The sequence below is a fragment of the Somniosus microcephalus genome, chromosome 6 (genome assembly GCF_052327205.1).
Source record: "Somniosus microcephalus isolate GS21.2 chromosome 6, FLI_Smic_1.0, whole genome shotgun sequence".
NCBI classification, from domain to species: domain Eukaryota; kingdom Metazoa; phylum Chordata; class Chondrichthyes; order Squaliformes; family Somniosidae; genus Somniosus; species Somniosus microcephalus.
The window spans coordinates 280,696,013-280,709,121 of record NC_140992.1 but is presented as its reverse complement, the minus strand read 5'-3'; the positions used below and the strand labels follow the sequence as shown (position 1 = coordinate 280,709,121).

Genomic DNA, 13,109 nt, shown 5'->3' with positions numbered 1-13,109 from the left:
AGTTTAGAGGATTGAGGGGGGATCTCATCGAAACCTATAAAATTCTGTCAGGCCTGGACAGACGAGATGCAGGAAGGATGTTTCTGATGGTCGGGGAGTCCAGAACCAGGGGTCATAGTCTAAGGATAAGGGGTAAGCCATTTAGGACTGAAATGAGGAGGAATTTCTTCACCCAGAGAGTGGTGAACCTGTGGAATTCTCTGCCACAGAGGGCAGTGGAGGCCAGTTCATTAAATATATTCACGAAGGAGTTGGATATATTTCTTAAGGCTAAAGGGATCAAGGGATATGGGGAGAAGGCAGGGACAGGGTACTGAATTTGGATGATCAACCATGATCATATTGAATGGCGGAGCAGGCTCGACGTGCCGAATGGCCTACTCCTGCTCCTATCTTCTATGTATCTAAGAAAGATCATGTAATTCATTTATGAAAGAAGGAAAGAACTTGAATTTATATAGCACCTTTCACGCCCTCAGGACGTCCCAAATAATGGACTCCATTATTGAATCATCATCATAGAAAGTTACAGCACGGAAGGAGGCCATTTCGGCCCATCGTGTCCGCGCCTGCCAACAAAGAGCTATCCAGCCTAATCCCACTTCCCAGCTCTTGGTACGTAGCCCTGCAGGTTAGAGCATCCCAAGTGCACATCCAAGTACTTTTTAAATGTGGTTAGGGTTCCTGCCTCCACCACCCTTTCAGGCAGTGAGTTCCAGACCTCCACAACCCTCTGGGTGAAGAAATTTCCCCTCAAATCCCCTCTAAACCTTCCCCCAATTACTTTAAATCTGTGCCCCTGGTTTTTGACCCCTCTGCTAAGGGAAATAGGTCCTTCCTATCCACTTTATCTGTGCCCCTCATAATTTTATACACCTCAATAAGATCTCCCCTCAGCCTCCTCTGTTCCAAGGAAAACAGACCCAGCCTATCCAGTCTTTCCTCATAGTTAAGATTCTCTACTCCCAGAAACATCCTTGTAAATCTCCTCTGTACCCTCTCTAGTGCAATCACATCTTTCCTGGAATGTGGTGACCAGAACTGCATGCAGTACTCTAGCTGAGGCCTAACTAGTGTTTTATACAATTGAAACAACCCCCCTGCTCTTGCCTTTATTAGCTGAGGCATAGAATACAAGCATTCCGTATACCTTAACCACCTTACCTACCTGGCCTGCTACCTTCAGGGATCTGTGGACATGCACTCCGAGGTCCCTTTGTTCCTCTACACTACTCGGTGTCCTACCATTTAATGTGTATTCCCTTTCCTTGTTAGCCCTCCCCAAATGCATTACCTCTCACTTCTCTGGGTTGAATTCCATTTGCCATTGTTCTGACCAATTTATTGAGATCTTCCTGCAGTCTACAGCTTCCTTCTTCAGTATCAACCACACACCCGATTTTAGTATCATCTGCAAACTTCTTAATCATTCCCTCTATACTCAAGTTTAGATCATTGATATATAACACAAAAAGCAAGGGACCTATTACTGAGCCCTGCGGAACCCCACTGGAAACAGCCTTCCAGTCACAAAAACACCCATCAACCATTACCCTCTGTTTCCTGTCTCCGAGCCAGTTTTGAATCCAACTTGACACTTTGCCCTGGATCCCATGAGCTTTTAACTTTGTGACCAGTCTGCTATGTGGAACCTTATCAAAAGCCTTGCTAAAGTCCATATACACTACATTAAACGCACTACCCTCATCTACCCTCCTTGTTACCTCCACAAAAATTTCAATCAAGTTTGTCAGACACGACCTTCCCTTAACAAATCCGTGCTGACTATCCTTGGATTAATCCGTGTCTTTCTAAATGAAGATTTATCCTGTCCTTCAGAATTCTTTCCAATAATTTTCCCACCACCAAGGTTAGGCTGACTGGCCTGTAATTACTCGGTCTATCCTTTTCTCCCTTTTTAAACAAGGGTACCACATTAGCAGTCCTCCGGCACCACACCTGAAGCCAGAGAGGATTGAAAAATGATGGTCAGGGCCTCTGCTATTTTCTCTTTTGCTTCGCTTAACAGCCTGGGATACATTTCATCCGGGCCTGGGGATTTATCCACTTTTAAAGCTGCTAAACCCCTTAATACTTCCTCGCTCACTGTTTATTTCATCCAATATTTCACACTCCTCCCCCTTGATAGCAGTGTCTGCTTTGCCCCTCTCCATTGTGAAAACAGACGCAAAGTGTTCATTAAGAACCCTACCGACGTCTCCCGCCTCCACACACAGATTACCCTCATGATCTCTAATAGGCCCTACCCTTTCTTTAGTTATCCTCTTACTCTTAATATATTTATAAAACATCTTTGGGTTTTCCTTGATTTTACTTGCCAAGAATTTTTCATGCTCTCTTTGCTTTCCTAATATCCTTTTTAATTGCACCCCTGCACTTTCTGTACTCCTCTAAAGACTCTGGAGTATTTAGCCCTCGGTATCTGTCATACGCCTCCCTTTTTTTCTTTATCCTACCCTGTATGTCCCTAGACATCCAGGGGTCTCTAGATTTGTTAGTCCCACCTTTTTTTCTTTAAGGGCACATATTTGGTCTGAACCCTCCGGATCGCCTCCTTGAATGCCTCCCACTGTCAAGTAAGTGGTAACAGGGCACTTAGAAGGCAGAGTCAGTGGTTTTATTAAAGTGAAATCATGTTTAACAAATTTATTAAGTGTTTTTTGAGGATATAACTACCAGGGTAGATAAAGAGGAACCAGTGGATGTAGTATATTTGGATTTCCAAAAGGCATTTGGTAAGGTACCACATAAAAGGTTGTTATGCAAGATAAGGGCTCATGGGGTTGGGGATAATATATTAGCATGGATAGAAGATTGGTTAACAGACAGAAAACAGAGTATGAATAAACGGGTCATTTTTCAGTTGGCAGGCTGTAACTGGTGCGGTGCTGCAAGGATCAGTGCTTGGTCCTTAGCTATTTACAATCTATATCAATGACTTCGATAAAGGGACCGAGTACAGTGTATCTAAGTTTGCTGACGATACAAAGCTAGGTGGAAAAGTAAGCTGCGAGGAGGACACAAAGAGGCTGCAAAGGGATATAGACAGGTTAAGTGAGTGGGCAATAAGGTGGCAGATGGAGTATAATCTGGGGAAATGTGAGGTTATTCACTTTGGTAGGAAGAATAGAAAAACAGAATATTTTTTAAATGGTGAGAAACTATTAAATGTTGGTAATAAAAACAGAAAATGCTAGAAATACTCAGGTCAGGTAGCATCTGTGGAGAGAGAAACAGAGTTAACATTTCAGGTCGATGAACTTCATCAGAACTGGAAAAAGTTAAGTGATGTAACAGATTTTTGAACATGGATTTGTTAAGGGAGGTCGTATCTGACTAACTTGATTGAATTTTTTGAGGAGGTAACAAGGAGGGTCGATGAGGGTAGTGTGTTTGATGTTGTCTATATGGATTTTAGCAAGGCTTTTGATAAGGTCCCGCATGGCAGACTGGTCGTGAAAGTAAAAGCCCATGGGATCCAAAGCAAAGTGGCAAGTTGGATCCAAAATTGGCTCAGAGGCAGGAAACAAAGGGTAATGGTCGAAGGGTGTTTTTGTGACTGGAAGGCTGTTTCCAGTGGAGTTCCGCAGGGCTCAGCACTGGGTCCTTTGCTTTTTGTGTTATATATCAATGATTTGGACTTGAATGTAGGAAGTATGATTAAGAAGTTTGCAGAAGATACAAAAATTGGCCGTGTGGTTGATAATGAAGAAAAAAGCTGTAGACTGTAGGAAGATATCAATGGACTGGTCAGGGGGGCAGAACAGTGGCAAATGGAATTCAATCCAGAGAAGTGTGAGGTAATACATTTGGGGAGAGCAAACAAGGCAAGGGAATACACCATAAATGGTAGGACACTGAGAAGTGTAGAGGATCAGAGAGGCCTTGGAGTGCATGTCCACAGATCCCTGAAGGACAGATAGATAAGGTGGTTAAGAAGGCATATGGGATACTTGCCTTTATTAGCCGAGGCATAGAATATAAGAGATGGGAGGTTATGTTTGAACTGTGTAAAACACTAGTTAGGCCGCAGCTAGAATACTGCGTGCAGTTCTGGTCACCACATTACAGGAAAGATGTGATTGCACTAGAGAGGGTGCAGAGGAGATTTATGAGGATGTTGCCTGGGCTGGGGAATTTTAGCTATGAGGAAAGATTGGATAGGTTGGGGTTGTTTTCTTTGGAACAGAGGAGGCTGAGGGGATATTTAATTGAGGTGTATAAAATTATGAGGGGCCTAGATAGAGTGGATAGGAAGGACCTATTTCCCTTAGCAGAGGGGTCGATAACCAGGTGGCATAGATTTCAAGTACAGCAAACTCGATTTACAGGCACCTAAATAACCGGAAATCTCTGTTAACCGGCAAAATTCAAGAGTAGGTTCAGAAGTTTTACTTCATATTAGTGGCCGTTCCTGGATCTGTGGCCGTGTAACCGGGGTTCCTACACCTGTTGCTATGCAACAGGGACGCCTGGATCTTTGGCCGTGTGCGGGGCTCTCGTACCTTTCTGTAATCCGGACTTTTTGATAAACCGGCACCACACCGGTCCCGTCGGTGCCGGATAAAAAAGAGTTTACTGTAATTGGTAGGCGGTTTAGAGGGGAGTTGAGGAGAAATCTTTTCACCCAGAGGGGGGTGGGGGGCTGTGTCTGGAACTCTGCCTGAAAGGGTGGTAGAGGCAGAAATCCTCATCACATTTAAGAAGTAGAAGTGCCGTAACCTACAAGGCTACGTTAGGGTGGTTAGCTCTTTGTTGGCCGGCATGGACAAGATGAGCCGAATGGCCTCCTTCTGTGCTGTAAATTTCACTGATTCTATGATTAAGCAAGGGGAGGGGAGGAAAGAACAAAAGGGGAGGTGTGTGATAGAATGGAAGGCAGGAAAGATTAAAAGACGAAAGGGATGATGGTGCAAGGCAAAAGGAGATGGTAATGGGACAAGTTAAGATACAAAAGATGAGTCTAGATGAGGTGTAAATAGGAATGGTTGAATCATCAACAGCTGCCATGTGAAAGAAGAGGGAAAAAGGATAGGGTCCGAGGTTATGATCCGAAATTGTTGAACTCGATGTTGAGTCCAGAAGGCTGTAAAGTGCCGAATCGAAAGATGGAAGTGCTGTTCCTCGAGCTTACGTTGCGCTTCATTGGAACATTGTAAGAGGACGAGGATGGAGAGATCCTCGGGCCTCGGCCTCTTGCACTGTTCCAACGATAACTCTGTTTCTCTCTCCACAGATGCTGCCTGGCCTGCTGAGTATTTCCACCATTTTCTGTTTTTATTTCAGATTTCCAGCATCCGGCAGTATTTTGCTTTTGTATTAAATGTTGGCGTTCAGAGAGATTTAGGTGTCCTCATACAGGAAACAAAGTTAGCATGCAGGTACAGCAAGCGATTAGGAAGGCAAATGGCATGTTGGCCTTTATTGCAAGGAGGTTGGAGTATAAGAGTAAGGAAGTCGTGCTACAATTGTACAGGGCTTTGGTGAGACCACACCTGGAGTACTGTGCACAGTTTTGGTCTCCTTATCTGTGGAACGACATACTTGCCTTGGAGGTGGTGCAACGAAGGTTTATTAGATTGATCCCTGGGATGAGAGGTTTGTCCTATGAGGAGAGATTGAGTAGATTGGGCCTATACTCTCGAGTTTAGAAAAATGAGAGGTGATCTTATTGAAACATATAAGATTCTGAGGGGGGTTGACAGGGTAGATGCTGAGAGGTTGTTTCCTCTGGCTGGAGAGTCTAGAACTCGGGTGAATAGTCTCAGGATAAGGGGTCGACCATTTAAGACTGAGATGAGGAGGAATTTCTTCACTCAGAGGGTTGTGAATCTTTGAAATTCTCTACCCCAAAGGGCTGTGGATGCTGAATCGTTGAGTATATTAAAGGCTGAGATAGATAGATTTTTGGACTCTAGAGGAACCAAGAGATATGGGGATCAGGCAGGAAAGTGGAGTTGAGGTCAAAGATCAGCCATGATCTTAAGTTCAAAGCGCTTTACAGCCAATTAATTGCTTTTTTGCTGTTTTGTATGCAAACCTGTCAGCTAATTTGCACACTCCATGAAGCATTCCTGGCCAGTTCAACATGCATCAATTTGAGCAAGGATGATCCGAAACCTGTTGTGTTTCCTTAATATTAGTAAAATCTAATGTTTGACGTTTTCTTTTCCTACCTCGCTCACGTCCCCTCTAGTTGAGTCACTGAGGGAGCAGCACTAAACCATTTCAATCCATTTTCAGTGAAACCCAAGAGAGAGGAGACACCAAGGGACAAGGAGCGCGAGGAGAGGCGGAAACGTGAGGTTCCACCACAGCCACAGAAATCTTCTTCCTCCACACCAAAACCCACCCAGATCAGCAAACCCCCACAGCTTGTCTACAGCGCACACAAGGACATTAAACTGACGCTGCTAAACAAGGTAATATACAAGTACAAAACCTGTCCTTTTAATTTTGGGGATTTTAAATTATTTTTTGTGTGCAGTTTTACTGGTGAAGGATGATGGAGCTGGAAAACCATTCCGGACTCTCTGCTCAGCAGTTATACCAAGTATTTCCAGGTGGCAACAGATTCAGTGTCGGGCACCCGCAGCAGATGCTGGTAGAGTGAGTGAAGGGGGCAGATTTACCAGCAGCTGCTGGTAGTGAGTGAAAGGGGCAGATTTACCAGTAGGTGCTGGTAATGAGTGAAAGGGGCAGATTTATTAGCAGCTGCTGGTAGTGAGTGAAGGGGGCAGATTTACCAGCAGCTGCTGGTAGTGAGTGAAGGGGGCAGATTTACCAGTAGGTGCTGGTAGAGTGAGTGAAGGGGGCAGATTTACCAGCAGGTGCTGGTAGAGTGAGTGAAGGGGGCAGATTTACCAGCAGGTGCTGGTAGAGTGAGTGAAGGGGGCAGATTTACCAGTAGGTGCTGGTAGAGTGAGTGAAGGGGGCAGATTTACCAGCAGGTGCTGGTAGAGTGAGTGAAGGGGGCAGATTTACCAGCAGGTGCTGGTAGAGTGAGTGAAGGGGGCAGATTTACCAGTAGGTGCTGGTAGAGTGAGTGAAAGGGGCAGATTTACCAGTCGGTGCTGGTAGAGTGAGTGAAGGGGGCAGATTTACCAGTAGGTGCTGGTAGAGTGAGTGAAGGGGCAGATTTACCAGTAGGTGCTGGTAGTGAGTGAAGGGGGCAGATTTACCAGTAGGTGCTGGTAGAGTGAGTGAAGGGGGCAGATTTACCAGTAGGTGCTGGTAGAGTGAGTGAAGGGGGCAGATTTACCAGCAGGTGCTGGTAGAGTGAGTGAAGGGGGCAGATTTACCAGCAGGTGCTGGTAGAGTGAGTGAAGGGGCAGATTTACCAGCAGGTGCTGGTAGAGTGAGTGAAGGGGCAGATTTACCAGTAGGTGCTGGTAGAGTGAGTGAAAGGGGCAGATTTACCAGCAGCTGCTGGTAGTGAGTGAAGGGGGCAGATTTACCAGCAGGTGCTGGTAGAGTGAGTGAAGGGGGCAGATTTACCAGCAGCTGCTGGTAGTGAGTGAAGGGGGCAGATTTACCAGCAGGTGCTGATAGAGTGAGTGAAGGGGGCAGATTTACCAGTAGGTGCTGGTAGAGTGAGTGAAAGGGGCAGATTTACCAGCAGGTGCTGGTAGAGTGAGTGAAGGGGGCAGATTTACCAGCAGGTGCTGGTAGTGAGTGAAAGGGGCAGATTTACCAGTAGGTGCTGGTAGTGAGTGAAAGGGGCAGATTTACCAGCAGGTGCTGGTAGTGAGTGAAAGGGGCAGATTTACCAGTAGGTGCTGGTAGAGTGAGTGAAGGGGGCAGATTTACCAGTAGGTGCTGGTAGAGTGAGTGAAGGGGGCAGATTTACCAGCAGCTGCTGGTAGTGAGTGAAGGGGGCAGATTTACCAGTAGGTGCTGGTAGAGTGAGTGAAAGGGGCAGATTTACCAGTAGGTGCTGGTAGTGAGTGAAAGGGGCAGATTTACCAGCAGGTGCTGGTAGTGAGTGAAAGGGGCAGATTTACCAGCAGGTGCTGGTAGTGAGTGAAAGGGGCAGATTTACCAGTAGGTGCTGGTAGTGAGTGAAGGGGGCAGATTTACCAGCAGGTGCTGGTAGTGAGTGAAAGGGGCAGATTTACCAGCAGGTGCTGGTAGAGTGAGTGAAGGGGGCAGATTTACCAGTAGGTGCTGGTAGAGTGAGTGAAGGGGGCAGATTTACCAGTAGGTGCTGGTAGAGTGAGTGAAGGGGCAGATTTACCAGCAGGTGCTGGTAGAGTGAGTGAAGGGGCAGATTTACCAGCAGGTGCTGGTAGTGAGTGAAAGGGGCAGATTTACCAGCAGGTGCTGGTAGTGAGTGAAGGGGGCAGATTTACCAGTAGGTGCTGGTAGAGTGAGTGAAGGGGCAGATTTACCAGTAGGTGCTGGTAGTGAGTGAAGGGGCAGATTTACCAGTAGGTGCTGGTAGTGAGTGAAAGGGGCAGATTTACCAGCAGGTGCTGGTAGTGAGTGAAAGGGGCAGATTTACCAGCAGGTGCTGGTAGAGTGAGTGAAGGGGGCAGATTTACCAGTAGGTGCTGGTAGAGTGAGTGAAGGGGGCAGATTTACCAGTAGGTGCTGGTAGAGTGAGTGAAGGGGCAGATTTACCAGCAGGTGCTGGTAGAGTGAGTGAAGGGGCAGATTTACCAGCAGGTGCTGGTAGTGAGTGAAAGGGGCAGATTTACCAGCAGGTGCTGGTAGAGTGAGTGAAGGGGGCAGATTTACCAGTAGGTGCTGGTAGAGTGAGTGAAGGGGCAGATTTACCAGTAGGTGCTGGTAGAGTGAGTGAAAGGGGCAGATTTACCAGCAGGTGCTGGTAGAGTGAGTGAAGGGGGCAGATTTACCAGCTGGTAGAGTGAGTGAAGGGGGCAGATTTACCAGTAGGTGCTGGTAGAGTGAGTGAAGGGGCAGATTTACCAGCAGGTGCTGGTAGAGTGAGTGAAGGGGCAGATTTACCAGTAGGTGCTGGTAGTGAGTGAAAGGGGCAGATTTACCAGCAGATGCTGGTAGTGCGTGAAAGGGGCAGATTTACCAGTAGGTGCTGGTAGAGTGAGTGAAGGGGGCAGATTTACCAGTAGGTGCTGGTAGTGAGTGAAGGGGGCAGATTTACCAGCAGGTGCTGGTAGAGTGAGTGAAGGGGCAGATTTACCAGCAGGTGCTGGTAGTGAGTGAAAGGGGCAGATTTACCAGCAGGTGCTGGTAGAGTGAGTGAAGGGGCAGATTTACCAGCAGGTGCTGGTAGAGTGAGTGAAGGGGCAGATTTACCAGCATGTGCTGGTAGTGAGTGAAAGGGGCAGATTTACCAGTAGGTGCTGGTAGAGTGAGTGAAAGGGGCAGATTTACCAGCAGGTGCTGGTAGAGTGAGTGAAGGGGGCAGATTTACCAGTAGGTGCTGGTAGAGTGAGTGAAGGGGGCAGATTTACCAGTAGGTGCTGGTAGTGAGTGAAAGGGGCAGATTTACCAGTAGGTGCTGGTAGAGTGAGTGAAGGGGGCAGATTTACCAGCAGGTGCTGGTAGAGTGAGTGAAGGGGGCAGATTTACCAGTAGGTGCTGGTAGAGTGAGTGAAGGGGCAGATTTACCAGCAGGTGCTGGTAGAGTGAGTGAAGGGGCAGATTTACCAGTAGGTGCTGGTAGAGTGAGTGAAGGGGGCAGATTTACCAGTAGGTGCTGGTAGTGAGTGAAGGGGGCAGATTTACCAGCAGGTGCTGGTAGAGTGAGTGAAGGGGCAGATTTACCAGCAGGTGCTGGTAGAGTGAGTGAAGGGGCAGATTTACCAGTAGGTGTTGGTAGAGTGAGTGAAGGGGCAGATTTACCAGTAGGTGCTGGTAGTGAGTGAAGGGGGCAGATTTACCAGCAGGTGCTGGTAGTGAGTGAAAGGGGCAGATTTACCAGCAGGTGCTGGTAGAGTGAGTAAAGGGGCAGATTTACCAGCAGGTGCTGGTAGAGTGAGTGAAGGGGGCAGATTTACCAGTAGGTGCTGGTAGTGAGTGAAGGGGGCAGATTTACCAGCAGGTGCTGGTAGAGTGAGTGAAGGGGCAGATTTACCAGCAGGTGCTGGTAGAGTGAGTGAAGGGGGCAGATTTACCAGCAGGTGCTGGTAGAGTGAGTGAAGGGGGCAGATTTACCAGCAGGTGCTGGTAGAGTGAGTGAAAGGGGCAGATTTACCAGTAGGTGCTGGTAGAGTGAGTGAAGGGGGCAGATTTACCAGTAGGTGCTGGTAGAGTGAGTGAAGGGGGCAGATTTACCAGTAGGTGCTGGTAGAGTGAGTGAAGGGGCAGATTTACCAGTAGGTGCTGGTAGAGTGAGTGAAGGGGGCAGATTTACCAGCAGGTGCTGGTAGAGTGAGTGAAGGGGCAGATTTACCAGCAGGTGCTGGTAGAGTGAGTGAAGGGGGCAGATTTACCAGCAGGTGCTGGTAGAGTGAGTGAAGGGGGCAGATTTACCAGCAGGTGCTGGTAGAGTGAGTGAAGGGGGCAGATTTACCAGTAGGTGCTGGTAGAGTGAGTGAAGGGGGCAGATTTACCAGCAGGTGCTGGTAGAGTGAGTGAAGGGGCAGATTTACCAGCAGGTGCTGGTAGAGTGAGTGAAGGGGGCAGATTTACCAGTAGGTGCTGGTAGTGAGTGAAGGGGGCAGATTTACCAGCAGGTGCTGGTAGAGTGAGTGAAGGGGCAGATTTACCAGCAGGTGCTGGTAGAGTGAGTGAAGGGGCAGATTTACCAGTAGGTGCTGGTAGAGTGAGTGAAGGGGCAGATTTACCAGTAGGTGCTGGTAGAGTGAGTGAAGGGGCAGATTTACCAGTAGGTGCTGGTAGAGTGAGTGAAAGGGGCAGATTTACCAGTAGGTGCTGGTAGAGTGAGTGAAAGGGGCAGATTTACCAGTAGGTATGATCTATAACTGTACTGTGGAGATTTTGACACTTTTGTCTATTTCAGCCTGCCGATAAGGGCACCAGAAAACGGTATGAACCTTCTGATAAGGAGAGGCCATCATCTCCACCTTCCAAACGGGTCGCCCTGTCTCCAGAAAGAGGTTTGTAACTTCACGCAAGCAGCGAGCCAGACTCTCCCAGATTGTAGAGTCCGAGCGGTGAAATTTTCGTGGGGTGAATTTGGAATATCATGGGGAGTACAGAGGCATGCGAGTGGATTGGCAACAGAATGCAATGAATTATAGAATCTTGTAGCCCAGAAGGAGTCCATTCAGCCCATTGTGCCTGTGCCGGCTCTTTGAAGGAGCTGCCCAATTAGTTCCTCTCCCCTGCTCCTTCCCCACATCCCTTCAAATTTCTCCTTTTCAAGTATTTATCCAATTTCCTTTTGTGTCAGCTGTGGCTCAGTGGGCAGCACTCTGGCCTCTGAGTCAGAAGGTTGTGGGTTCAAGTCCCACTCCAGAGACTTGAGCACAAAAATCTAGACTGACACTCCAGCGCAGTGCTGAGGGAGTGCCGCACTGCCAGAAGGGCCGTCTTTCAGATGAGACGTTAAACCGAGGCCCCGTCTGCTCTCTCAGGTGGACGTAAAAGATCCAATGGCACTATTTTGAAGAAGAGCAGGGGAGTTCTCCCCAGTGTCCTGGCCAATATTTATCCCTCAAACAACATCACTAAAACAGATTATCTGCTCATTATCACATTGCTGCAGGTGGGAGCTTGCTGTGCGCAAATTGGCTGCCGCATTTCCTACATTACAACAGTGACTACACTTCAAAAGTACTTCATTGGCTGTAAAGTGCTTTAGGATGTCCGGTGGTCGTGAAAGGCGCTGTAGAAATATAAGTCTTTCTTTCTTTCTCCCTCTCTCTCGCTCTTTTGAAAGTTGTTATTAATTCTGCTTCCACCATCCTTCAGGCAGTACATTGCAGATCACAATGCAAGATTAAATGCATACAAGAAGGCATATGTGTATTGAAGCTAGACAAGAAGACAGTGTGACATATGTTACAAGTAGTGCTGGAAACTCTTCAGTTTGATGCTCCTCTCCATTATGCTTGTACTTCGTAATAAAGAAGTGATGTGGTTGACTGGATATTGATGCATATTCTAGGCCCTCAAAAAGCTTTGATGATACAAAAGGCTATTACAGGAAACTTTGTGCTATCTGGCACCCACAGGACCGAGCTACTGCCGTTGCCTCATATACTTCCGGATAGACCAGCGTCAATGTTATCAGATAAGGAGCTTTTCATCTCGTATTTGACAACAAACACTGTTGCTCAGCAACAGCTTGTAAACACTCGGCCCGTACCTTGGAAGCGTCTCTGAAGCTGTTGCTAAGCTACAGAGACGCTTTCCAGAGCCTGCCTGTGAAAAGAATGCTAGGAGAAGAAAAAAAACCTAATCAAAACGGCTGCTGATTTCTGCCGTTAGATCGAAGTTGCTGGACATTCAACCTCCGGATAGCACAAAGTTTCCTGTACAAAGTATTTACAGCATAGAAACGGGCCATTTGGCCCAACAGGTCTATGCTGGTGTTTATGCTCCACACGAGCCTCCTCCCACCCCTCATCATCTCACCCTACCAACATATCCTTCTATTCCTTTCTCCCCCAAGTGTTTATCCAGCTTCCCCTTGAATGCATCGATAATATTCACCTCAACTACTCCTTGTGGTAGCGAGTTCCATATTCTAACCACTCTGAGTAAAGTTTCTCCTGAATTCTCTATTGGATTTATTAGTGACTATCTTATATTTATGGCCCCTAGTTTCTGGTCTCGCCCACAAGTGGAAACATCTTCTCTACGTCTACCGAATCAAACCTTAAAGACATCTATCAGGTCACCTCTCGGCCTCCTCTTTTCTAGAGAAAAGAGCCCCAGCCTGTTCCGTGTTTCCTGATAGGCGTAACCTCTGGGTCCCAGTATCATTCTAGTAAATCTTTTTCACACCTTCTCCAGTGCCTCTACATCCTTTTTTATAATATGGAGACCAAGACTGTTCACAGTACACAAAGTGTGGTCTAACCGAGGTCTACACAAGTTTAACAGAACTTCTTTGCTTTTCAATTCTATCCCTTTAGAAATGAACCCCGGTACTTTGTTTACTTTTTTTAATGGCCTTATTAATCTGTGTCACT

General features: G+C 47.1%; 1 protein-coding gene across 11 annotated transcripts in view; it reads left to right on the top strand.

The window, feature by feature from the left end:
• Positions 1-13,109, top strand: part of zc3h18 (zinc finger CCCH-type containing 18) — a 213,392-nt gene that overhangs the window by 186,424 nt on the left and 13,859 nt on the right. For all 11 annotated transcript variants that reach the window (XM_085991932.1, XM_085991931.1, XM_085991940.1 and 8 more), the window contains 2 exons: positions 6,265-6,443; positions 10,970-11,066. In XM_085991932.1, coding sequence (XP_085848058.1) covers positions 6,265-6,443; positions 10,970-11,066 — 276 coding nt within the window. The remainder of the gene's footprint in view (positions 1-6,264; positions 6,444-10,969; positions 11,067-13,109) is intronic.